At 42.3% G+C, this 24,645-nt stretch overlaps 5 protein-coding genes across 8 annotated transcripts in view; 4 read left to right on the forward strand and 1 right to left on the reverse strand.

The window, feature by feature from the left end:
• LOC128749237 (serine/threonine-protein phosphatase 4 regulatory subunit 2-like) overlaps positions 1-8,699 on the forward strand; it is a 22,025-nt gene extending 13,326 nt beyond the window's left edge. The window contains exons 1-9 of one of the 4 annotated variants that reach the window (XM_053848630.1): positions 2,821-2,918; positions 5,121-5,202; positions 5,381-5,551; positions 6,010-6,103; positions 6,176-6,213; positions 6,302-6,370; positions 6,450-6,596; positions 7,203-7,405; positions 7,605-8,699. In XM_053848630.1, the coding sequence (XP_053704605.1) occupies positions 5,412-5,551; positions 6,010-6,103; positions 6,176-6,213; positions 6,302-6,370; positions 6,450-6,596; positions 7,203-7,405; positions 7,605-7,795 (882 nt within the window). In that variant the 5' untranslated portion in view covers positions 2,821-2,918; positions 5,121-5,202; positions 5,381-5,411 and the 3' untranslated portion in view covers positions 7,796-8,699. The other 3 variants (XM_053848626.1, XM_053848628.1, XM_053848629.1) reach the window with 3 other exon arrangements.
• On the reverse strand, positions 786-3,924 carry LOC128749238 (eukaryotic translation initiation factor 4E type 3-like). Its single transcript, XM_053848631.1, has 7 exons — positions 3,470-3,924; positions 2,799-2,871; positions 2,183-2,277; positions 2,053-2,113; positions 1,903-1,969; positions 1,679-1,834; positions 786-1,607 (listed from the first exon to the last, which is right to left on the reverse strand). The coding sequence occupies exons 1-7, from the start codon at positions 3,616-3,618 to the stop codon at positions 1,561-1,563; spliced, it is 648 nt and encodes a 215-aa protein (XP_053704606.1). The 5' UTR covers positions 3,619-3,924; the 3' UTR covers positions 786-1,560.
• Positions 8,700-8,836: 137 nt separating the features above from the next.
• guca1b (guanylate cyclase activator 1B) lies at positions 8,837-9,856 on the forward strand. Its single transcript, XM_053848632.1, has 4 exons — positions 8,837-9,160; positions 9,238-9,387; positions 9,458-9,572; positions 9,697-9,856. The coding sequence occupies exons 1-4, from the start codon at positions 8,957-8,959 to the stop codon at positions 9,819-9,821; spliced, it is 594 nt and encodes a 197-aa protein (XP_053704607.1). The 5' UTR covers positions 8,837-8,956; the 3' UTR covers positions 9,822-9,856.
• A 282-nt stretch (positions 9,857-10,138) lies between these two features.
• oard1 (O-acyl-ADP-ribose deacylase 1) lies at positions 10,139-13,438 on the forward strand. Its single transcript, XM_053848636.1, has 5 exons — positions 10,139-10,399; positions 10,483-10,651; positions 11,950-12,008; positions 12,318-12,430; positions 12,541-13,438. The coding sequence occupies exons 1-5, from the start codon at positions 10,355-10,357 to the stop codon at positions 12,680-12,682; spliced, it is 528 nt and encodes a 175-aa protein (XP_053704611.1). The 5' UTR covers positions 10,139-10,354; the 3' UTR covers positions 12,683-13,438.
• A 370-nt stretch (positions 13,439-13,808) lies between these two features.
• LOC128749235 (synaptotagmin-2-like) overlaps positions 13,809-24,645 on the forward strand; it is a 38,913-nt gene continuing 28,076 nt past the window's right edge. The window contains exons 1-2 of the mRNA XM_053848621.1: positions 13,809-13,896; positions 13,967-14,027. The gene's annotated coding sequence lies outside the window, so the exon portion shown is untranslated. The remainder of the gene's footprint in view (positions 13,897-13,966; positions 14,028-24,645) is intronic.

Here is a 24,645-nt window from a genome sequence, read left to right on the forward strand (position 1 = left end):
TCTGTTGAACCTGCCTCTATGACTGAAGTGAGCCGCGAAACATGTTTGAATATTAAGGCAGTCTTGTTACACATATTAACAGGTCTTTATCAAAATAGTAGACAAGTATGTACATTTTTTCCTCCACTCGCACAGGAAACATGACCCTCCAACAGTGACACAAACATACTTTGGTCACTCACGTTACCATTCTAAAGGGATAAGCTTGAAGTTTATATACAAAGAGGAAAGTGCTCGGTTTGGAGGGGGACAGAACAAGCACAACACTGGATTCTACGGCATAACAATTATTGCATACGACTCAGTGCGCTCAGATTCAATTGGAAAAAAAAAAACCTGTTTCTGGCTTAAAAGTGGGTTATAAAATGTGCAATAACTGCTTAAAGCAAACTACAGTTGGCTATTTTAGGCTTCACTTGATGATGTGAAACATGAATCAGTCGAAGAAACTGGCTGATGACGAATTCACTAGTCAACTCGACGAACAAAAATAATAAAATAGCGTCGTCTACTGCTGTATTTGGCAATTGTTTGCAAAGAAACACACCTAAACCATTTCAGTTTCTATCAGCTTTTCTCTTCTTTATATGACACAAACAATTCTGTCATCCTTAAGATGGGATTTGACAATGAAGGTCAATACTGTTGACAACTGTTTTGAAGAATTATTTGCGTGTGTTTGTGTCTTTACAAATTCTCGTTTGCTGTTAGCCATTTCATATTTGTCATGCTTTTATTTTCACCTACAGGCACACTTATCCATATATATATTTTTTTTGGGGGGGGGGGGGTGTTAATTCTTTTTATACATTTGTACATATAGATCACAATCTAACTTTAACCCTAAAGAGTTTTTTTTTTCAATTAAATATCCAACTTTTATATCGCTGTTTCAAAAAGCAGAAGCTTGAAAACAGTTAGAGATAAAGGTGCTAAGAAAAACCATCAGTTTTGATAAAAGTTTGGGATGGTCGTGAATTAAATTACATAGCTTTTACAGACATTTATCTGATCCACTGGAGATGCTCTTCTTCATCACTCAAACATGACTGCAACCTCCTGCATCTCCTCCACAGACATGGTCTGCCATCTGCTTGTGTGAAGTAGTAACTACATCAAGCTCCATTTTTGCAGATGAGCTTGTTAAATGCAACCATGCTTGTCACAATTTTAAAGTGAAAAAAATTACCTTTTCAGGGTTAATAGATATATCTTACACATCTGGTATTGTTTTAGTTATTGTACGTGATTCACATCAGAAACACATTTAGAACACAAGGCTTTTTAAAAACTGCATGGTACTTTTGTTGACTCTTAATTCTAGAATATGTACTTGAATTTCTACTCGCCAAATATTGTTTAAATGCACACCATCAAAGTTAGCCATAAAAAAGTTGATTCTGTTTCAACGAAAGCCTTGTAAACTTAAATTTGTATAACATTTCATGAAAATTATACAAAAAAAAACTACAGAAGGAGATGATTTCAGTGACACAAATACTTAGTGCTGATCTGCTCGACAACAACAAAAAAAGCATATTATTACAATGCAATGCTCCGCTAATGTCTTGATCGTCCGCCCTCAAAGGCATGATGTTCCTTGTGTGCTGAAACACAGAACATAAAAGCATGAATATCACTGACATCTCAACCGACAGAACTGTACAGACAGACTTACGCTTGTAAAAGACGGCTTTGAAGGAAACCTCTGGGAGGAGCTCGATTATCCTTCCTGTTACGTTTGATTCGGTGGCACGAGACGCATTTCCATTCCAGACCTGCACAACGTCCTCTCTGTCTCTCATGCTGACACTCACCCCGACAACTTCATCATCTGAAAGGTGCAATTATTTCTGATTTCATGGACATCAGATTTAACAAATTCTATTATTGCTTAGTTACCTGCTGCACAATAGTCACTGAACTGCTCTCCAATAGTCGCCAGAAGCAACTCTTTCCACACAACAGGCTGTAAAATAAAGGGAAAGAAGTGAAGGAATGATAACGTATCTTAACATTGTTCATTTTTAAAACAAGACAGTGGGGGCTTACAGTGCAGTCTTTTGGTACTTTCATTTTCCAGACACCTCCTTTGGCATTGCTTTCCTCTTCCCTGTGTGGAAAGAAAACAAAGTTTAAAATGATAAATGAGGCGCTATATTGGGATTTTTCTGCAACTCACCAGAGTGGTTTTCTTTCGCCTCTCATTAGATGGTAGCTACATCTCAGTGGCAGGTTGTAGACACCAGGTATGTTGTTGTAGACTCTCCAAAAGTTCTAAAACAGACAGCTTTTTCACACATCCTAACAATAATCCAATGACTTCACATCATTATGAGAATATTTTGAAGTATTGTTGGATCGCTTTCATTTTTCAGTTTCTAATTTTGCCTTGTGCCTTTCCAGTTGTAAGTTATAAAAGAGCTCAAAATCCCCTTCACTGTCTTGACAAGAAACAATTATGGAATCAAACTGTTCTCGCACTACAATAGTAATTGACCCGGCCCAAGTATTTCCTGCGCAGAGACGAACAATGAGCCCTTAAATAACAATCACTTCATAATAGCAGCATGGAACCAAGTCAGTACATGAACCATAAACATTGAGTGCAAGGTCATCTTAGATGAGCGACTACTGAAAAATGCATTCTCTCATTTTCTTAAAAAAAATGCATCATGTGACAATATTATAAACGGCTCTTTCTATCTGTTCAGTTGTTTTGACTTGGGTACTTTGAGGTCAACGCATGTGAGTATCAATTTTACTGCTTTCATGACAAGAATCCGCAAGTGTCTTGCCTGGACAGTTTCCACTGTATAGATCTTCTTCAGATTTGACTCGCATTCCGCCGCTGTGGTGCCAGGAAGTGATCTGACAGAAACAAAACAGAAGCGTGAGAAACCTGCTTGTATTTCAGTGTAAGTGAAAGCAAGTTCTTTTCCAGTGCGACACTCCTCAGACAGGTTCCAGCTGGCTGACCTCTGAGCAGGCAGGATAGAGGGGGTGATCAGATGACAAACAGGCCAGTAAACAACACTGACCTGGTTTAAACAAGCCCATGCAACAAGTGGATGATGAACTTGAGCAATAATAACGTTTCATATGAGTGCATTGTCGCTTAGTTACATGAATAAGAACACAACAAAGCTCTGGAGGGGGGGCATATTTGTTCCATATTTTGATGGTGTCTCCAGAGTTGGACAATGACTCAACAGATTTTATGGAGGATGACCTCAGCCCACCAACGGTTCAACTTCTGTACCAGACAACTTTTAAAAGGAAGTCTAAAATCTGTGTCTCTATGTAGGTCAGGTGTAAAGTGACTGAATGAATGTGTTATGTTGAAGATTTTATACTGAGAAAAATCACTGACGTTCAGATTATGCTGTTTGTCTTCACACTGGAGTATCGATTCCAGTTGCCGGCAATTTTCATATAAAGATAAGGAAAAGTGTCATGGCAGACTCACCTGTCCAGCCAGAACGTCCATGGAGAATGTAAAGGCAGCGGGTCTTCATCACCTGAGATGTTTACAAACTCTTCCATGTGAATGCTGTGGTCCAGAAGAGCCGGGCTCGATGTGTTCAGCTGCATAGTGGCAGCCATGGGGACTGCCATTGTTCGGTCAAGCGATGGATTGACGAAAACCCCTTTCGATAACTCCGTTTATCGACGCGACTACGATCACCCGCGACCTCACTTGACGCTTCACCGGTTTGCCCCCGAAACAACAAAACAACACCGACGCTGGCCGCCCTGAGTTAACAGCTCCGACAAGCCAGCACAAATACCTAGTACTGCGAAATAGGTGATCGCAAATAACGCACAAGCTACGAACAACGCTCAGTTCAAGGGTTATTAAACTGGTGCCGCTGGTGGAATGAGAGGCTTTGTTTATCTCCGCTCGACAAAAAGACGGCTTCCGCCATACGTCATGCTGCGCACGCGCAGTCCCGCCATCACAGATTTGTTGGTTCATGACAAGATTAGATTTGATGATCTTTATGATTCTTTTGATTTACCGTACATAACTGTTAAATTATTAAAATACAGTAACTACATTTTGCTGTAGTTTTACAAGCGTTTCATTTCAATCAAAACAATATCACAGGAAATTTGATTTTTACATGTGAATAAAAAGCATCATGTATGAGAAAAATATATTGTTCTCATGCTTTACATAGTCATTGCTCTGAAATTGTAGTGATGAATGGTTTAGCCAGTCTTCACTTTTGTTCATAATCTGAGTGACGTCTATTTTTTCTTGATGTTGCTCTCAGGCGAGAGACCACGAGTTTGTATAGCAGCTATTATCACTTTTATGTCATGTCGTCCAACATTTGCGGACAAACGCTAACAGTATTCCCGAATGATAGAACGAGTATTTTCAGATATTTTTTTTCGAAGGAGTCATGTTTGAAATATAATTTGCACTTTCGTTTTCGTTTTTTGGATTTGAAATCCCTTAATTCCGTTACAGAAATCCTATAAAATAACAAAAAGACATATTCATAGTAACTTACGTTACGTTAGCAGCAACAGAATTAACCCAAATATGTTATGTGACTAGTTATAAGCTTTTAAGCGCTGTAAACAGCACGTTAGACGCAGGAGTGATGTCAGCAGACAGGCGCCTCGCGACCGCGCATGCGCCTTGCGAAACTCGTTATGACAGGACATGCTACTTCTGCTAACTAACAACTACCTGTGACTGAACTCAGCCATGGATGTCGACGTGTTGCTGGAGGAACTGCAAGGCAATACTTTACTTGAACATCCCCCCCACACTTTGTTTCTGCTCTAGCTACGGTGCAGCCTCGAGTGGCTGACTGCGTCAGGTTGACTCTGGGAGAACATTGCGATCCCGACGACTGTCAGACCTGTGTATTGATGTTGTGACATCGCAAGTTGTTTATTCAGCAGCAAGATTAGAAATCCCTCGCTGGTTACTCATAGTCCCGTTTAAACACACTGCTAATGACTGGAACACGGGTGCCGCTGACTGGAATTGTATGTCCGCAAGTTTTCTTGTTTGACTTGTTTTAGTCATTTAAACTGAGAAGGGAGCCTCTGCCTATGTTATGACCTGGACTGAATGTTTCCTTGTCTGTGCCCTGCAGAATTTCAGAAGAAATCGAAAAGGGAGACCTGTCCTGTGCTGGAGCAATTTATTTGTCACATTGCCAAGACAGGACAAACACTGTGAGTGGCTTCTTCTACTCTTGTACAAATATGTAACTCACCTTATAAAACACGTTCATAATTGAGAAACAAACACAACTAATACAGTTGACATGACAGTTGTGTCTCTGTGGAAATTAAAAACAACAAAACGGTTTCTTTTTTTCTTCTTCTCTTATCCTTTGGTGGTGTCTTTCAGGATCCCCTGGTTACACTTTAAGGCGTACTTCATGTTTAGATTGGAGAAAGTGATGGACGACTTCCACGCTTCTTCCCTGAAGCCAGAAGTTCAAGATAATCCAAACATGGAACATGTTTCATTCGCAGAAATGAAGAGAAGGATACTCAACATGGTGGAAGGCTACAGTGGGTGAGTGACTGAAAAACAACGCATCCACCTTAATGAACATTGAAACATTGATGCAGCTAGCACTGACAGTTACCACGATTTCGACTTGAAATAACGTTTGAATTCAAGCTCCTTAGAGGAAGCTGCAAATAATGGAAAAAAAAAAGATCATGAAAATCTGCATTTAATTGCAAGTCCAAAGATCAATAACTTAATATAATTTACAGACAATACGGATAAGACATCAGGTTGTTCAAAGTTCTTCACATTTGGATAATGTGATTTGGCACGATGTTAGTTAATGTGAAATTTATCCAAAGATATTTTTCCCTTTTTGGCAGCTGAGTTTCTGCACACAAGTTTAGTTCTTCCAAACGCTGTGATACTTTGTAAAAACTTAAATGTACGAGAATGTGATCTGCAAATATGTTTGCATGTACTCCCATTATTCTAAACCACCATCTTGCTTTCTCTTACAGAATACCTTTCACTATTCAGCGTCTGTGTGAACTGCTCATTGACCCAAAGCAACACTACACAGTAACAGACAAGTTTCTCAGGGGCATTGAGAAGGTGTGTCACCTTTTTCAGTGTGTAACCTCAATGTAATGAGGTCAAAGATGGATATTTATTTTTTCGTTTCAGAATGTAATGGTGGTCAGCTGTGTCGGCCCCTCTGCAGAGTCAGTGATTTTCTTTTTCATTCTATGATATGACCAAGGTCTTTGTCTGTATGAGCCTTCTAAAGTGGTATTTCTCTTTCTCTCAAAGGAAAAATGGAAGCGTAAGCCGAGCGAAAGGAGTTTTATTACCAGGCAATACACCCTTTTATACATACAAGTGAGTCTTGAATTCACTGCTCCCAAGTCAAATTGTTTTTATAGTGCTTTTACTAGGTCTGTGTGCATCGTTTTCACAGCCGAGCCGTGGCTGCCTCAGAATTACTGAGACTACCAAATAGGACCAAATTGTCACTTTCAACGTCCTTCAAGGGGCTGCCAGATTGTTCGGCCTATAAAGGGATCGAGCAAAGACCCGAGGAAATAGCTCTGCAAGATAACGGCAGGTAACAAAAAGATATTTGCCCTTCAGAGAAACCATCTTTGAGTGTAGTTGAGTGCCTTTGAATGGGATGCAATTGTTCTGCCAAGCACTTGTTACTTTACTGTTTACGTGGGCGATTCATCTAAGTTATTTGACTCGGACCGTGTTGTATCTCCTTATTTACTCGACTAAACGGCAGCGTTATCGTCCAAGTGGAATATATTTGAGGATGAAATTGTTTAACAGGCCTCTCTTTGTTCGTCAACTATTGAGATCATTTTCTTAACAAATGTAATGGATGTTTCTCGTCAAACTTTTGATATTCAGATTCCCTAAATGCATCATACAGTTATAACAAAGACGATAAAGGTTCGTGTCATGTCCTAGATGTAGACAGTCAAGTGGCGACATCTAATGGACAATTCAGAGATAACATGGTGGCACATTTTTTTTTTACGTTTGATTTAAGTCTCATTCTGTTGTCATGTTAAACGGGCAATGTTTATCTGGCAAGATATGTGGGGCCAAAAGCAACACAATGAAAAAATTCTGTTTTTTCCCCCCATTCTTGATCTTTCAAGTGAATGACTACATTTTAATGGCAGTAAACAACTTGTGTTCTCCACAGGGATTCAAAGCTGAATGAAATCATTTTGAATAAAGGAATGAAGAGCAAACACCATGAGGAGGAGGAGGAAGACGACTGTGAACCCAGCAAAAACAAGAGAGTTCGGCTTGATGAAAAAGAGTCTGACATTTCCAGAAATGAGGATAAAGATGTGTCGTCCTGCTGCGAGTCATCAGAAAGTCCTGATTCTTCCAAGGATTCAGGTAAAACACGTCTTGAGTCTGCAGCCTCCCTGGCCCTTCGATAGAAAGTATATGATTAAAAAATATATATTTGTATCCATCTGAATCACTCACTTTAAAGTCAAATTTGAGCCGAGAAGAGAGGAGTGTGACGCATGACTCAAAATCATCCTGTGTTGATGTGCTGTGGCTACTACAGAAGGATCTATTTTCTCCACAGAACTCACAGAAACCAGCCTGGATTTCTCGGCTCTTCATCATGACAAGGTGGAGTCTGCAGCGTCAGAAAAGAGCATGAATTCTGAGGAGGATTCTGAAATGCTTTTGAAAGACACGCATGCTCCAGTTTTATCCAGTTCCTTCATTTCAACAAAAGAGGGCGCTGCTGACAGATCAAGTGAGCGTATTTGAGACACTTCAACATCACCATCATGGACTCAACCCACAAGTGCCGCACTTTTTAGCAGGTTTGGATATCAAGCATCGTGATTCACCTTCAGAGTTGTGAGGAATTTGAAGTGAAGTAAATTAAGTTATGTATTTAAATGTTTTTTTGCTTCTACTTTTTTTTTGAAAAACGGTTTTGTACGCTTGTCATACACATCCACCTGCACATATTTGTATTATTATTATTGTATTAAGTATTTTTCGAACGCAACCAAAGTTACTGTGACATTTCTAGTAGACGGTAAAACGTTTCATTATTTTAACTGATTTTGTTGTTTTCATATCAGTGTTCCTTGGGCCTGGGCTTACTGCTAGTTTTTTTTTTTTTTTACCACTAAAGCAAGTTAAAAATGACCTTTCTTACTCCCATCAGCACTTTCCAATGCTCCAAATCTTTGGTTGTCTTTACCCCACTGTTACAGACTATGCAAAATCCTGCGAGGACATTTTCACTTCCAAAAGATACTCATTTTCAGCGGTGTGATCTGTATGTAAAGGAATTGTTGAGTCATATGAGCAAGCACCTAACCTTTTCTTAAACCCTCTCAGGGTGGATTAATAATCTCTCGACTGTCAGCAGGTATCTGAGAAGCAGCTACATGTAAACAAAAGCTTCCATTGTGATAGGATTGCTGATATTCGTAATATCAGCAACATTAAGCTGAATATCATTTTAATATTTGAAGGAGTTCATTTGCTATTTAAAACCATTTGTTGAAACACCTGTTTTGTTATTAAACCATTGTGAGAACACTTCCTGTTATCGATCATAATCACTATGTCCAACTGCTTTTATAATGTCAAGTGTATGATGCCCAAAGATTCATGTTCATTTCATGGCCACAGTTGCTTTCTTGAAGAGTTGTTGTTTTGCACCCCTAATCTGTCACTAATCCGGTGAAGCTATGTGGAGGTTAGGAGGCTGTTATAACGGGTCAATCCTCTCATGATGAATTAATTGATCTTGACAGGCACTTATCTGTGCCCTCAACACACCTTCCAAAACAGCCGCAGGTCTCATGCTCATGATCAGACGAGATGTGCGACGCTGGGGAGCATGATAGCCGTTGCCTGGTTGTCGAATGATCTTCTCTGTTGGGATGTAGGCGTTTGAGTGTTTTCACCATGGGACAGCGTCTGAGTGAGGAAAGTGATCCAGATAAGGAGATCGATGTTGCAGAGTTGCAGGAGTGGTACAAGAAGTTTGTGGTGGAATGTCCAAGCGGAACTCTTTTCATGCACGAATTCAAGAGTTTTTTTGGCGTCACCGAGAACAAGGAGGCTGCAGACTATATTGAAAACATGTTTCGGGCTTTTGACAAGAACGGGGTGAGTTTAAATCCTGATGAGTCCTCATGCCAGTTTTTTTGTTTTATTTGTTTCATTGTACCATCTTCTGTTCACAGGACAACACCATTGATTTTTTGGAGTATGTCGCCGCTCTAAACCTTGTGCTGAGAGGAAAACTGGAGCACAAGCTTAAATGGACCTTCAAAATGTACGACAAGGACGGAAGTGGATGTATTGATAAGACAGAGCTTCTGGAGATCGTGGAGGTAATGTCCCTGCACTTGAGTTTATTGTCTTCTCCAGATATCCTGAAACCTCTTTTCCTGTCACTGTCAGTCTATTTATCGACTGAAAAAGGCCTGCCATGGAGAGCTGGACGAGGAGTGCAATCTCTTGACCCCAGACCAAGTGGTGGACCGGATCTTTGAGCTGGTTGATGAAAATGGAGATGGTGAGTCCTCTTGTTCCAGTCTGACTCACTTAATGCTCTGAGTGTTAATGGACAATTGTATTATATTGTGCGCCGAATGAGCGTCTAAATGTGTTTGAGCATGAGTGTTCCTTCTTCCGCGCAGGGGAGTTGTCCTTGGACGAGTTCATTGATGGAGCCCGGCGTGACAAATGGGTAATGAAGATGCTGCAGATGGATGTCAACCCAGGGGACTGGATGACGGAGCGCAGAAACAGCACTAACTTCTAGGGATGGACATCAATAAATCGATCTCCACAAACCTCCTCTCTGGTCTTCTTATTTGAGCGTGCGTCGGCGAGGACAAAATTCTGTCATTTTATAGAGCATATCTTGTTGAAAAAAAAGTGGTTTATTTGTCATTTGATGTCAAATGCCACACAAATGCTTTGTATTTACAGACAAACAGTAACGCAATATTTCGTCATTTAATAACCACTAAATGCAGAAATTCGGTCGTATTCATTATATTTTTTTTAGCAGCTGGATGTTCCATTTTTATACATTTGAATAAGTACACAAATTGTAATTTCGAATAGATTTAACTCCGGAATGAAACCTTTGTGCAGATAGGACGTGAAGATCTGTAATCTCGCGAGAAGACAGAAGTCTTCAAATCTCGTTTTCGGTTTTCACGAGGAAGTTTTTCCACGTATGAATCAAACGTGTTTTATAGCCACAACCCGACACTTGTATACACGTATAAGTAGCTGTGGTTTTTGCCTTTTGCACGTTGAGTTGGTTTGGTCCACAGTTGAGCGACCATGGCGTCTTCGTTTGAACAGCCGTGTGACGAAGGCTCCAGTCAGGTAAAGAGCTTCCACCCAACATGTCCTCCAAGTGTCTGCTGTGCTTGCTTTCGTCTCAGTGTGTCGTTGCTCTCACGCTGTAGCCCGCAGCGGAAGCCGAGTGGAGGCTGAGCCATGTTCGCGGGGACCTGTTCTCCTGTCCCCGGGATGAGGCTCTGGCTCACTGCATCAGCGAGGACTGTCGAATGGGAGCAGGCGTGGCCGTGGTCTTCAAGAACAAGTTCAGAGGGGTGGAGGAGTTGAAGCAGCAAAGTGAGTCCTGAAGCCGCGCGAGCGCACTGGCTCAGTCAAATGCAACCCGATGTGACTCTCACGTCAACAAAAAGACCTTCCTTATCGAGGGACTCTTGAAAGTCAACGAGATATTCGCTCCGATATAGAGCAAATGTAACACTGAGATGCCATAGATGACCACATGAAAGTGAGCGTGTCGCCCATGTAACACTGGACCTGTTATCACCTGCTCGTTGCAGTTGCAAATTCGATCAGTACCTTCCCCCCCTCTCTGGTCGAAAGAGAAAAACGGGTAAAAGTAATGAGAGAGCAAACAAGGCACTTGAGTGAATAAGAAAAACATTTTATTTATTCTCACATTTACATATTCCACAACTTTTTTTTGTTTTTAGCATTTTTTTGTTGGCAATTTTTACACACAAATGAAGATCCTGTGTACTTGTGGCAAATGGCACATTTCTCTGGACTACCATTTCTGTTCCGACGCACTTGGCATGTTGTCGTTTTCCCCTCAGAAACCCTTTTCGTTTCACGTAGCGCCTTTTGTCTCCGTTTTTCCGGTCCAATAACCTGCATGTGTCTTTTTCTCAGTTCTTCTGCAAGCTTGAACTGGAATGTTCGCCTTGACTCGTTTGATCCTCTTATACAGCACATGTGCATTCACGGCAGCCATGTACACGATACTGTAGAACACTGCAATGGGCCATCTCCGTGTTCTGGTGCGCACTGTGCAAGCCCACAGTTTTTGATCCAGCACATCAACACCACATTTCAATCACGTTCGGTTTTCTCCGCAAATCCTCTTGAATCTCAACTTTCTTATGCATCGCATCAAGGAATCTTCTTCACCACTTCCAGAGTCCACATCTGGAAGTGCTTGTAAAATAGCTGAGGCTTCCTGAACATCGTGGTACGTCTTCTTGCTGCCATTGCGATGCTTGACTAACTGGACTTGAGGATGTGTCTGTTTTTAAAATGGGTACTGTATGCAGCATTGACATGTGTTTGGGAGGTGTAAGTTAGTGGCTCATGAAGGATCCCCCTCCAACTCCAAACCTGCCCGTGCAAAAAAAGCGCAGTCGCAGGACTTCGCGTGTTAAGGAGTAGAGGTGTATAAAGCGAAACATTTTTTGACAAAACCTGAAAACAGAGTTCAGGAATATGCAGTATGAAAGCAACCATCTTGACGAGTGAACAGCATTGCAGAAATAAACTGGTGGCTGAGTTTTGTCTAATTCTAGACAACGAATAAAAGTCACGCTAAGTTTCCGCTGTGTGACCTTTTGTGTTTGAAGGTGTGTTGCTTTCTTCCTCAGAGAAGTTGACGGGGCAGTGCGCTGTGCTGAGCAGAGGTGGGCGATTCATCTATTATCTGGTGAGGACACGACCGCACCGCATCAAGGGTGTATTTTATGTCTGCTCCGTCCTCTTGGCAGCGCTGTTGTTCCGCATACTTCAGGAAAAAGAGGAGCTTTTCTTCATTTTCTGAAGCTTGGCTACCCTCCTTAATTTATCTAAATAAGCTTACGTTGGCTCCGCAAGTGACAGAGGGTCTCTGCAGTTGTTCTGTTTCCTGCCCTTTTGCTTTCCATTCATGTGTATAAATTTCACTGTTATCTTGCATAAACATTGCTCGATTGCCACCGGCCACATTAAATGATGACGTTTTTCCCTCCAACTGCAGGTCACAAAGAAGCGCTACAACCAAAAGCCAACCTACGAGAGTCTGCGAGGGAGTTTGGAGGACATGAAGTCACACTGTGTGACAAATGGAGTGACCCGAATATCCATGCCCCGGTTTGTTATAGTTCCATTCTCTTGTGAAAAAGTGGCTCCAAACTTCAGATGCCATATTATGTATGCGGTTTTTGACTGACATATTGAAGTCTGTATCTTCATGTTGACAGCATTGGCTGTGGACTAGATCGATTGAAGTGGGAAGCGGTCGAGGAAATACTAGAAGAGATTTTCCGAAACACTGATATCAGCATCACAGTCTACAGTCTTCCAGTGAAATCGGAAACCATGGCGATGAAGGACAACAAATGATCACACACAAATGCTTTCTTTGAACTGGCTCTGTGGCCTTTGCACTCCGACACTATTCAGTCTGCTGTTGACTAGTTCTCTGAAATAAAAGTGTTTTCCAATTTCTCTTTTTGCGCATTACATAGATGATAACCCAAGCTTTCTGAAATGTCATTTTTAGACTCAATTGCCATTTGACTTTGACAAGGCAGGAAGGGATTCCATCCACACTCTGGCTGTATTGTTTATTGAACAAACATGGTATTTGCATTTCTTTGTGGGCATTGCATTAGGCCTCAGTTCTCATTGTGGCTGTTGCAGATGGCTGAGGTATGATCCATTATTGATCTCCGGGCTATTTCATGATAATGGATGCTGGGACAAACTAAACCCAGCAGCTGTGAGGAAAAGGAGCCCTGGTAAATTTGACACCACAAATGGATTCTCTGAATCACTTGGAAAAAGCGATGGAAGTCTGTTTAAATTTCTCATAAAGGCTGTCTCAGATTTTTTTGATTTTTTTTTGCATGACCCACCTACTTCTCTCTCGGGGAAGCTTCAATAATTCATGAGGGAGAGGCTTGTACTCTCCAGCTGCCAGCCCATCCTGCTTGGGCAGCTCCAGCACTGTATTTCGGCATGACTGCAACCAACCCTTGCTTCCCCTCCCCCTGCTTGTCTGGCAATTACGCTCGACTCTGCAGCAGAGCTACATGGGTTCGCTGCAGTTAGCGCATTGGAAATCTCCCTCCGTGTGTCCCGCTGTCGCGCCGCGGCTGGTGCTTCAAAATCTGCCACCAAGTGCGATGTTTCCTCCCACTGAGTGGCTATTTATACCCTATTTTCACTCCCCGTCTTTCCGCCTTCCACCTATTGCCACTACCTCCTTCTGCCATGAATCTGCAGAGCTCAGCATTCCTCACGACAGGCACACCGTCGTGGGGAAAAAAAAGGAGGAAAGAGATGAGATGGGCGGGAGAGGCTCTGGTGCAGCACATAACTGGCCACCTTCCAATTAAAGAAGAGAGCTTATGTTATTGAAGAGTCGCTGAGCCAATCAGAAGCCAGTGCAGGCTGAGAGCGAGTGAGTGGGCAAGAAGCAGAAAAAAAAAAACTGCAGTGTGAGTGTGTGTAGTTTTATCCATCCCTTCAACCGATTATCAATTTGAGTGTTCCGCTGCTGGGTCTTTGAATGGGTATCAGTGCGCGAGGAGTTTCAGCAGGACAGAGTGAAGGTGTGTCAGACTCTGAAACTGGCAAGAAGAGAAAGTAAGAGGGGATTGATTCTTTTTCTCTCTCTCAAAGTATCGTGCTGCCCGTGGAGGAGAGGAGCTCGGCGTCCGCTGGAGAGCCACCTGCACTGAAGGTAGGAAGAAAGTTGTTTTTTTCCATCTTTGAAATCAGATTTCGTGTAGATGTAGACTTATCCAGACACATGCGATGGGAGTCCTGGAAGATGGGAGGGAGAGAGCAGGAAGGAAGGAAGGAGGGAGGGGGGGAAGGATGGTGCGGGACTCCCTGATGCTTCTAGGCAAGTTTCTGTGCACACGGTTCTCTAGTGCTGCAGTATCCCATTACACAGAGCTGCCTCATTACGTGACCAGAAACCAGCTGTACAAAAAAAAAAAAAAAAAAAAGCCCACTCCTGTTTTTGATCCATCCAGTCCACAAAGTTTTGGACTGCTCATTAATGTTTGGGTTACTGCTAATGTTTGATGGGGGTTTAGCTTGCTTGTTGTTTTTTGTTTTTCAGCCTGAAAAGTTCTTACACATCATTACATCATGTGCTTGTGTCTTCGAGACAACAGCGTGGTGAAGCACAGCAGTTATTTAATGGTCAACAAAGCTAGTTTCTATGTACACATGAGGTTTATCGATAACCTGACACACTCTGTGGCCTGACCTTCACTGTTGAATGAAACTGTACTACTGTCCACCAGTGGGCACTGTGTGTTTTCTATGGTGAAATGATCGAAAAGCCTTGGTGCTGCTAGACTGGAGCTAAGATTTTGGGATAAAAGAGCAACATTTTTTTTTTTAAATTCTGGAGAGTACACTGTGTTCTGTGATGGAAATGCAAAGGTTGTGTGGAGAAGCGAGTGCCAGTTTTAGATCACACATGAATAATTCAAGGCTGAGTGATGAAGAATTTCAGCACCATGGACAGAGCACACACGTGCCAGAATCACTCCGGAGCTATAGCTATTCATCATGCTTTTTTTGTACTCATCCGTCAATGACGATAGAAAGGGGCCGCACCACTATGGTGCAACAGAGGCTTCAGGCTCACTGCCTTAAGTAGGTTATGAAACACAGCTGCAGGATTGAACAGTCAAAGATTTCCAACGTGTAATGAGTGCCACTTCAGGTTCCTGCTGTGCTGCTCTGTTTTTGTGTCATGGTTGAGGAGGACAGGGAAAGTGTCTCAGCAGGAAAGAGTGAGGAACTCATTGCGATAAAGATCATTAGTAGCCTTAGTTTTCCGAATGGGAAATGGGACTACTTCAGAGCGCCGTTGACAGTAGATGTACGAAACATCAGACTTCACCTGGACGAGTGTTTTTTTTCTGATCCCTGCCGTCGGAAAGCGATTTAACAAAACTTGTCAGTGTGGTGAACTTTTCGAGGAGGAGGCTTTTGTTTGGCTTGTTATACTGTTGCTATCAGTTTGACATCCTCTTCCACGCTGCGCGACGAGGCTATTCAGCGTGCCGTGTTAATGATGGTGTAGGCAGCATAGCGGAGCAGCGGCGGCTGTCAGTGTGACTCATGGAGTGAAGAACAATCTCCCCGAAAAAGTGTCTCTGCCTGTAAAAGTTAAGGGGAAAATTCCCGGTCACACTGAGGAAGGGTCAAGCTTGAGAAGAGATGATGGATATTTAAAGGTGTGCTTTAAACAATGGAGGAAACTATTGCAGTTTGAAGCTACTCGAGAAGAGTGTAATGAAAGAAGTACAGTATATGAGAAGTGATGAGGAAGAAAGATTCAGAGCTCATCAAAGGCAAATCTAGAATGAAAGCGAGTGGGTGTGCAGAGCTACGAGCACTGCAGTACATTGCAGTGCCCAGCCCCCGCTGTGTTTTCTGCTCACCATCCGGTTCCATGCACCGAAAAGACCCCTGCAGCTGCAGAGCTGCAGAGCAAAAGGGGGCTGCCTTCTGAAGAAAAGCGTCTTTACAAAGCAGCTTTGTCCGGCTGGTGTGTGTCCTGTGATGGCGTGCCGCTCTTCAAAAAAAAAAAAATCTAGATTATTACCCGACGTGATTGGGAGTCGTCGATTCACTCTGGATTATGTAAGCGCACACTGCTCTACTTGAGCCAATACCAGCCAAGTTGTCTCACCTCCAGTCGTGAATCCCTCACGAGGAACATCTGCCTCACTGTTTGCTTTCATTTCAGCGGCAGCTTCTTCGCAAACACACACACTTTTTAAATGTATTCAAATGGAAAATTCAAAGGCAAACAGTCGGGTTCTGTAAATAGCTGGTGACATTTCAGTCCTATTGGGTTTCAGAAAGAGTGTTTGTGTTGTCACAGAAAAGTGCTCAGAAAAATATTTATTCATAACCCCACCGTCAAATGTAATATCATTGTGAATGAAAAAAAGCCCTCCACTCCTGTAATCAGTTGCTGTGTTTCCGTCCCGCTGCCTCCCTCCGGGGTGATGTGGAAGAGCAGCTTTTGTCAGACCTTCTCTGGTTCCCCCCCTTTTATTTGCTGATGTTGCTGATTCAGAATATAGAGAGTGATGTGCGTGACAAGCAGTCAAGTCGATTAACCTGCAACAAGCTGTGAAGCTGAACGTGTGATGCGAGAATCAGCATTTGCTCAAAGATGATGTGGCAGGATCTGCTACTACAGGGTGGAAAGGAAGTTCAGAATTTGGTCATGAATGGAAAGAAGAGGAAACACTCGACGGTCTTCCTCTATGTGTGTCAGAGAGGGAGGGCTTGGTGGGGAATCGTAGCGTGTGGGAGCTGCAGAGTGCTGCATTGAGCTGCATAATTAATGTGCAGGGGGCGGAGCTATAGGCGGAGAGAAGTTCTCGTGATGAATACGCCGTTGCAGCCGCGCTAAAATGGTGCGAGCTCCATGAATTTGCCTTTGCGACGATTCGAGAGGGGGGGCAGGCTGAGTCCGGACAGGAATGGAATTGATATTTTGATGAAAAACCACAGTTGTTTCCGCTCCAGCTCTGTGTCTCCGTCCCATCTGCTTCCTCAGCCCACAAAGCCAATCACTCTCCACTGATCTGTGCTCCGTCAGCCAAGTGCCTCAGTGCTGGCGCTGCAGCTTTGCTAATCATCCAATTTGTACCGAAACACCTTCCTGTATGACACTTCTGGGGTGGAATCATTGGGAAGCTGCGGCACCGGCTTATATTTAGTCATCTTTTCCGCAGAGTTGCTAACATGCTAAAGAGCTTTTAAATAGGAAGTGGTGCTGTCGCTTTCTCTGCCTCTCTTCATTGAAAGTGCCATGAATGTTTGAAGTATTCTGAAGCTGAAAACCACTGAATAGAGTCTTGTAAAGACTGCAAGAACATGACCTTTTTATCTTGTCTCTTTCTGCCGTACGTGTGCTGTCCAGCCGGTTCATGAGTTCCACCTGCCATGATGCCGGTTTCTGCCTCTCAGGGTTTGTCATTTCTTGTTGCCATCGTGCTTGTTTTGGACAATGTTGCCAGATTTGACATGATGGGTCTGATTATGAGAAGTATTTCCAGCTACTCTTTTTGGATATCATATTATAGAAGCTTATGCAATCGACCCGTGAAGGTCAAAACACTTGAGTTTGCACACAGCATTCCTATGTCATACTTTTTGAAATTGAAACGGCTGTTTCCTCATCCCACCAGGGAGAGGCTGAGAGTTCTCTTCATCATCTGTTCATGTTAAAATGCACTTGATTTGTCATGTTAATGTGTATATTTTGTGTCTCGTCTTTTCGCTTTACCTCGGGGAAACAAGCAGAGGCCTTCTGTTTTCTTCATCAATACCCCCAGGGCTAGGGTTGCTTCTCTTTGTGTTGCCGAGCCAGAATCTGCTTATTTGACATTCAAAGATTGTTGCAAACATTCTCAGATCTCACAGAAGAATGTCTCCGTCTTCTGTGTTCTCCATGATTCCGCTGATACCTTGCAGTTAGTAATATCTAGTATGAACAATTTGGGTCCCAGGACTGAGCCTTGAGGTGCGCCGCGTTCTATCTGTCTGGTTCTTGAGCTGATATTCTTCTGCTATCCAGCCTTGTGCTAGGCCTCTGATCCCATAACCCATGGTCGACGTGTTTTTGAAATCCAGAAATGTTACAATCGCTTCTATTTTTTGGTTCGACTGCTGCCGTGATGTCATCTGTCAATGCCATCGCACTCGATCTTCCGCTCCTGAACCCGAGCGCTTTGTCATTCTGGAGGTTATTTTTTTCTAAGAATGTACAGTCTTTGTTCATGTTTTTGAGAATTAAGGTGATACTGCTCAGTAATTACTGGAGTTTTGTTTGTGACCCTCTTTGTGGAGGGTTGTGACTCTTACGAGTGGCTCACATGTACAGTCTAGAGTTTGTTTTACGGCAATGTCGATGCCGTCGCCGTCTTGTTCTCAGAACTTGAGACCACATCCGTAATGTTCTCTTTACCTTTTTCCACTCCAGTTTTGCACATATTTTGTGCCTGCACATCCTTTAAGTGGAGGTCCAATGTTCATGTTTTTCTTTTTTCTCCAGTGTTAGTGAAGTTTGGTTGCCTGTCTTTTTTTTAAAGTCTGTCTAATGCTCATTGCATTTTATGTTGCCAGCATGACTATTAATGAGGGCTTCAAATCTATACATTCAAATATTGATCTCAATTAATCGCTCAGAGTTAACACGCGATTAATGCCAAATTAATCCTACATTTAGTTGCTGTTCTATATGTAGCTTAGAGGAAGATGATGTCAGCAAACGGGCGGCCAATTGAACTTAGATCAACTTCATTTTGAATGTGTGGCGACCCATCTTGGTGGGTCTTTGTGTTTATTTTTGGTCAACATATCTTCATGCTTTGATCCGACCTTGTTGAGTGCCTGTTTCTATTCTTTGAAATAAATATGGAGTGAGGTTATGTGATCAGCGGTTTGGTCTTCATGGACAGGATCTCAAGATAGTGCCTCTTCGAGCCTTCCCACATTGTGACTGCATCACTGAAGGGCCTTCAAGTGTTGAGAAGAGGTGTGTATTTATGAGAAAATGTGGTGAGACTATAAAAAAGAGGCGCTGTAGACACAACCTATAGTGCCCTCAAGCTAACCCCATGTCTTTATCTGAAGTTTTGGGGTGTATTTAAGCATAATCTAGTCAATAATAAATCATGATAAAGCACGAGCTTGTGGTATTAGTTATAGCACAGAAGCGTGAAGCTTGAATGGTGTTGTGGTTCCTTTGCTCATTTCCATGCTGCGATGCTAATGTTTACACCCAGAAGGGTTTTATTTAAGAAGCACTCAGCTTTCTTTACATGTGTTTTAAAATTGGAGCTGTGAAGTTAGATCTTGCATTTATTTATTCAACAAGCCGTGCAGTTCTGAAAAATGCGAATTTGATTTCACTTGAGGTGGGCTTGCCAGTGCCAGCGAGAAATGCCCAGCTAACTGTGGAGCGACGACGCTCCCTTCCTTATCTGGTCGGCTGCATTCTGCTGAAAATATACCAAGGAAAAAAACTTCACAAACGCTCCCTTCATTTTGCAGAGTCACCATTCTCATATTGCCAAGTTAAAAGCTAATACAAATTGGAAAGTTGGACTTTAATTGAAGCTTAACTGTTTCTCCATGTTCTGAACAGTGTGTTTCTGCGAAGCGGAAATGTGCTCGTCAGACAGAAAGCAGCTACCAAGGGAAGAAATTAAACCCCCGAGCCCAAGAGCTTGCCTTCATAGTTGTTTTTCTAACTTCAATGAGGGACCTATTTTCAGTTGGTGGTGGTAGATAAGCAGAGATTTACTATAAAGGTGACTGCTCTCATTTTTGTTTCTTGCTAAAGCCGTGTCAGTGAATATACATTTGTGTCTGTGTTAAACTTGTGACTTGTAACAATAAATCCAGACATCATATTGCAGCTTGCTTGTTGAAGTATTGGATAATTTTTATTGAAGAATACAGATTTAAAATAACCAGGAGTCATGATACTGTTGCTTTAAAATGTACTCTTTCCAACTTGGTAGTCCATGTGGGGATTAAAAAAAACATGAAGCAAAACTGAGCATATTGTTAACTAATAATCATAATCATAATAACAATCATAATAATAGGTCCCAATAGTCCCTATTGTCAATTGATCAGGTGGTCTTAAACGACATGATAAAATCCTGCAAAATGAATCTCATCTTTTTTCATCAGAACCATAAGGTCCGTGCTAAAGCTTTGTGGCCCATCTGAAGCAGTTAGAAACCCACTCCAGTTGAAAGAGGTGAATCGCCGGATGGAAAATTGTGAAAGATCACAGTGAACTGTGGTGTGAATGGACGAGCTGCTCTAACGGGCCTTCGCTGTAAAAGAAGTCTTGATTCGTCAGGCTGTTTTCCATCACCGCTAGCTGCTCTGAAGCTCAGCAGCCTGAGAGAACGTCTGCCTCTGAAAAAAAACAAACACAAACTTTGGTTGTGTGATGCCATCCAGACTCGTGTGGACAGTTCCAGTTATTTTGAGCATTTATGGCTCATATCCGAGATCGGATCACACAGTCCAGCTGTTGCTGAGCGAGCAGATCAATGAACCTTGAGCGACCATGACCTGGCACTGCAGTTCTCTCCAACTCAGTGTTTGATGAAAATGCAATTGCTAGACCTGTAAACCTCACAAAAACCTGGAATACGTGTGACTTAATATTAAAAAAGAATCAAATCAGAGTGATCACACAAAGATAGTTTAGTATGTATCCAAAAGGTTAAAATGTATTTTTATTGAACAATAACTGGCAAATGTCATTTGAGACAACGGGTTCCTTGCAGTCAGCTTGACTGGAGTCACTCACACTTCATGATGAATTTCCTTTAAAAGATATCGTCCCAAATCCATTGCTTTGTAGGAAGCCGGCCCCCTATCAAAGTCGATGGTCTTTGGCCTGAAGAACCAGGACCATGTATTATTGAAGCCTGAAGACAGACAAGGGGGGAAAGGCTAAGCCATGAACACCAGTGCGGGAGTAAGACCTTAAGCCGGAAGAGAAAATTATCCTCACATCCCATCATGTGGGTGTTTAATATTTAATGAGGGACTTTTTATATTCCTCAAACATCTCAAGATACTTCTCCTCTCCTCTGCCTGGTGTGGATACAGAAATGGTCACGTGGCACAGGCATGTGAAAGACTCTTCCTCTGTAAATGGATTTCAATATTTACCATGAAAAAGAAACAAAGATGATGTATGGTTTTCTCAAGCAGATGTTCTTACACAGTGACTGCAGAGTCCACTGTTTCTTTAAGTCCAAATGAGACGCTGGATGCAGACATTATTTTCCACAGTATCATGCTTCCTTTGTGGAGATAAAATAGCAGCCTCTGTATGAGACTGTTTGTCATGAAGGACCCCTCAGTCAGTTCCTGTGTGCTGGATTTATTTCCTTTTCTTCGTGTGTGTGTGTATGTAGTGCTGTCTCACTAATGATGACAATAAAGCAGCACAGTGGTGCTGTGGTTAGTGCTGCCCCCTCTCTGCACGGAGGCCGGTTTGAATTCAGCTTGAAATCAGGTTCTGACATCTTAATGGATCCTACAAAATACCACATCCAAAAATTCTATGAAACTATTGTTCAACTATTAGTGTTCGATTGTTTGAGAGTGATAGCCAATTTCCTCTCGTATTCACTTTGTTTTTCTGAGTCATTCTGGTGATATCGAAGCAAATTTACATTCATTTATTTTCTTTTTAATCAAACAACAACAACATCTGTCTGAGATTATGGATGCAGATACACAAGTGTCTGTTAACATTCAGCCGCGGCGCTCTTTAAGAGGTCACCCATCAGTTTATGGATTTTTTTTCTTCTGTCAGTTGACTCCTCCGATAATGATCTGTAAAGAGCGCCTGGTGCTAAGCACTGCTCCTGAGTGAAATGCTGCACCTTGTCGTGCAAAAGACTTTGAAACGAGGATATTGATCACGACCCCTAAATGTTTTCTTCCGCCTCGGGCCGTACTTGAAAGAGGCTGCCGATTAGAGCCCCAGGTATGTCAGAAACTCTTGGGTGCCAACGTGGCGTCTGCCTGAAGCAGCCCACATTCAGAAGAGAGGAGTAGCAACTCGAGCTCGGCAAAGTTTACAGCCGTCAGCTGCTCCAAACTGATAAGTGTGTAATTACCATAGTGTTTGTAACAGACATCGATTGCTCTTGTCCTCTCTTTCCCTCCTTCCATTGATTGTTGAGGCTTCCTTCAGATTACAAGGCAACACCAGCCCCGATGGTGATGAACTGTCTGCTGAAAAACATAACCTATATTGTGGGGTTTTCTAAACGGCGTCTGCGCCATGATTTTAATAATATTGCAACACAAATGAGTAGAGATGAAGGTGTCACATGCTGCTCTGTGTTAAATCTTGAATAACTTGGGACTGTGAGGGGCATGTAGGAGGGCAGGGAGAGAGACAGATGAAGGGAATGAGAGCGAGAAACGAGAGGAGGACTATGGATTGAAAGGTTAGAAGGTAACTTCAGATGAGATGGAAGAGGGAGGATTTGGGATTCAGCAGTGATGATCTGACCAGGAGTCCAGACTTGCATGCTCGAGGAGGAACTCATGTTTTTCAAAGGTCAGATGAGAGGTTGTTTCTGCCATTTGCAGAACATTGGTTTGGCGATGATGGTGGAAGGAAGTTATTTCACTGCCTGGATAAAGGAAGTTCTGCCTGGCACTGTGAGGAATTATATCAAAGTTAAACACCACATTTGACACTAAAAATGCCACCACAAAATGAACCATCTACTATAGCCACGGGGGACACTACCAGCACCTTCTTGTAGTAGTGTAATTGTACTGCAATAACAGCCATGACAGTGAGAAGAAGACTGAAGGAACGAAATTCACACATTATATTTGTACAAACTCCTGAGCTGTATAGAAAATTCTGTCCACATCTTGAGAGTGAATCCAGTCAACATAAAATGTGCAGTGTAATGTTCCCATCTTCATGTGGCATGTGAAGTGGACATATTTTAGTACGAGTGGCAATGTTATTAATAACATCATTGTTATGACTAAGTTTGGGTCTGAAGGGTTTAAATTAGGTGGAGAACCAACTGAAGTGTATTATACACAGAGGGTCTGCAGTCCTGATGCCACCACATCATTAGCAACATAGATCTTGAGAGAGAATGAAGTTGTTTAAACGGTACAAGCAACTCCACATAAACATAGCACTGAGAAGTCAAGTCAGCAGTTGCAAAAGCGTTGTGTACGTTGAATAAGCCGTCCACATTTTCCAGTCAGCCGCAGTGAAGTCCACTGCTGCCTTTATCTCCTCTTCCCTCTGCAAGTATGTTTGACGGGTCACTTCCTAATTTAGGATTAAATGAGAGCATAATTGAAAAAGAGCCTGTCTACTTTACAGATGACAGAACTTAAATATGGCGGTATTCTCGGGTCAGTCATTGTCTGTCACACTGTTAGGATTTTTGAGCACAGGAGAGCTCTGCTGAAAGATGATGCTGGTCCTTGTAAAGAGAAGGTAGCATCACTCATAAATGATGTGCCGAGGAGATGAATCTAGATGAGAGATGTGAACAGGCGTCCAAAACCCCGCCCCGAACCCCACCCACTCCCGACACACCATGTCAACAGCTGACAACTAACAACTTGCTTTGTAAAAAACGACAAAAAGAACAACTTGATAAACAACAAATAAACAAGCATCTGAGTCAAATAAGCGTTAACAGACATCAACTCAGTAACTGTTGCCGCCGTAACACTTGATGCAAGGGTACCCTGGGCGGACCCTGATTTATTAAAATAATAGTAATAACAAAAACATTTTTATAATAATTCTTTCCCTGACTGCAGGCCATCGTGTGCACAGCCTTGTGTCTACATCTTTTTTCATGTATTGATGCAAGCTTAGCATGCAGTTGTAGTATACATATATAAAGGCTTGTCGCTTGACTCAATCAATAGAACGACTCGAATCTTGATCGAGTTCCCTGTCGGCGTCAGACATCCCATCAATAGCAGCACGCTTCCATGCCGCGAGTGTCGCGCCTCGTGAGATGTGGATCACCGCAAGATGACGGCGGTAAACAAATATGGCGATCACGAGGGCCAAAATACGGTTGCGAAAGGTTCGAGAAAGTGCGAATTTGGATCATATTTGGCGAAATTACTGGGCGGAAACACAACTTAATGTAAACCAGTGAGATGACAGTACGAGTTGGGCGTGATACAGGCACTGATAATACATTCAGGGCGTCCTGCTGAGGAAACAGGGCGTCTGGTTTAGTGTGCTGTAGGGTTTCCATGTTTTGCAGTTTAGACGCCCTCTAGCTAAAAGCCTAAATGTGAATGAGTAATTGTTGCTGGCAAATTCAGCAGTTTTCTGAGAAGAAAGTGGAATTCATTTAAATAATCCCCCGTTTGATTTACAAATAATCTCAAGGTAATACAGAATTATTCAAGGAATTAAGGAGAATATTCTTTAACGTAAGCGAAAACTGAAAGAAAATGCTGTTAAAAACAAGTTAAAAAAATGTTGTGTTCTGATCCAGACAGTGCTTCTTCACTTCTGCTTGTATTGTATCAGAAGTAAGGTAACATGGCTTCTTATTATGTTAAGAGGTCGGCTCTGTCGGGAAAAGAAACAGTGGCTTGCAGACAATATTACTGAAATCAGTTTGACATTTATCACAGTTTGCCGGTTCCCTGGGGAGTTTGTTGTTTTCCTTCCACCACATTGCTCTGAGAAATCAGAGTCAGAGAAGACTGGAGGCTTTGTTAGTGTTCTCTTTTCACTTTTGTCCTTT

The sequence above is a fragment of the Synchiropus splendidus genome, chromosome 18 (genome assembly GCF_027744825.2).
Source record: "Synchiropus splendidus isolate RoL2022-P1 chromosome 18, RoL_Sspl_1.0, whole genome shotgun sequence".
In the NCBI taxonomy this organism is placed as follows: domain Eukaryota; kingdom Metazoa; phylum Chordata; class Actinopteri; order Syngnathiformes; family Callionymidae; genus Synchiropus; species Synchiropus splendidus.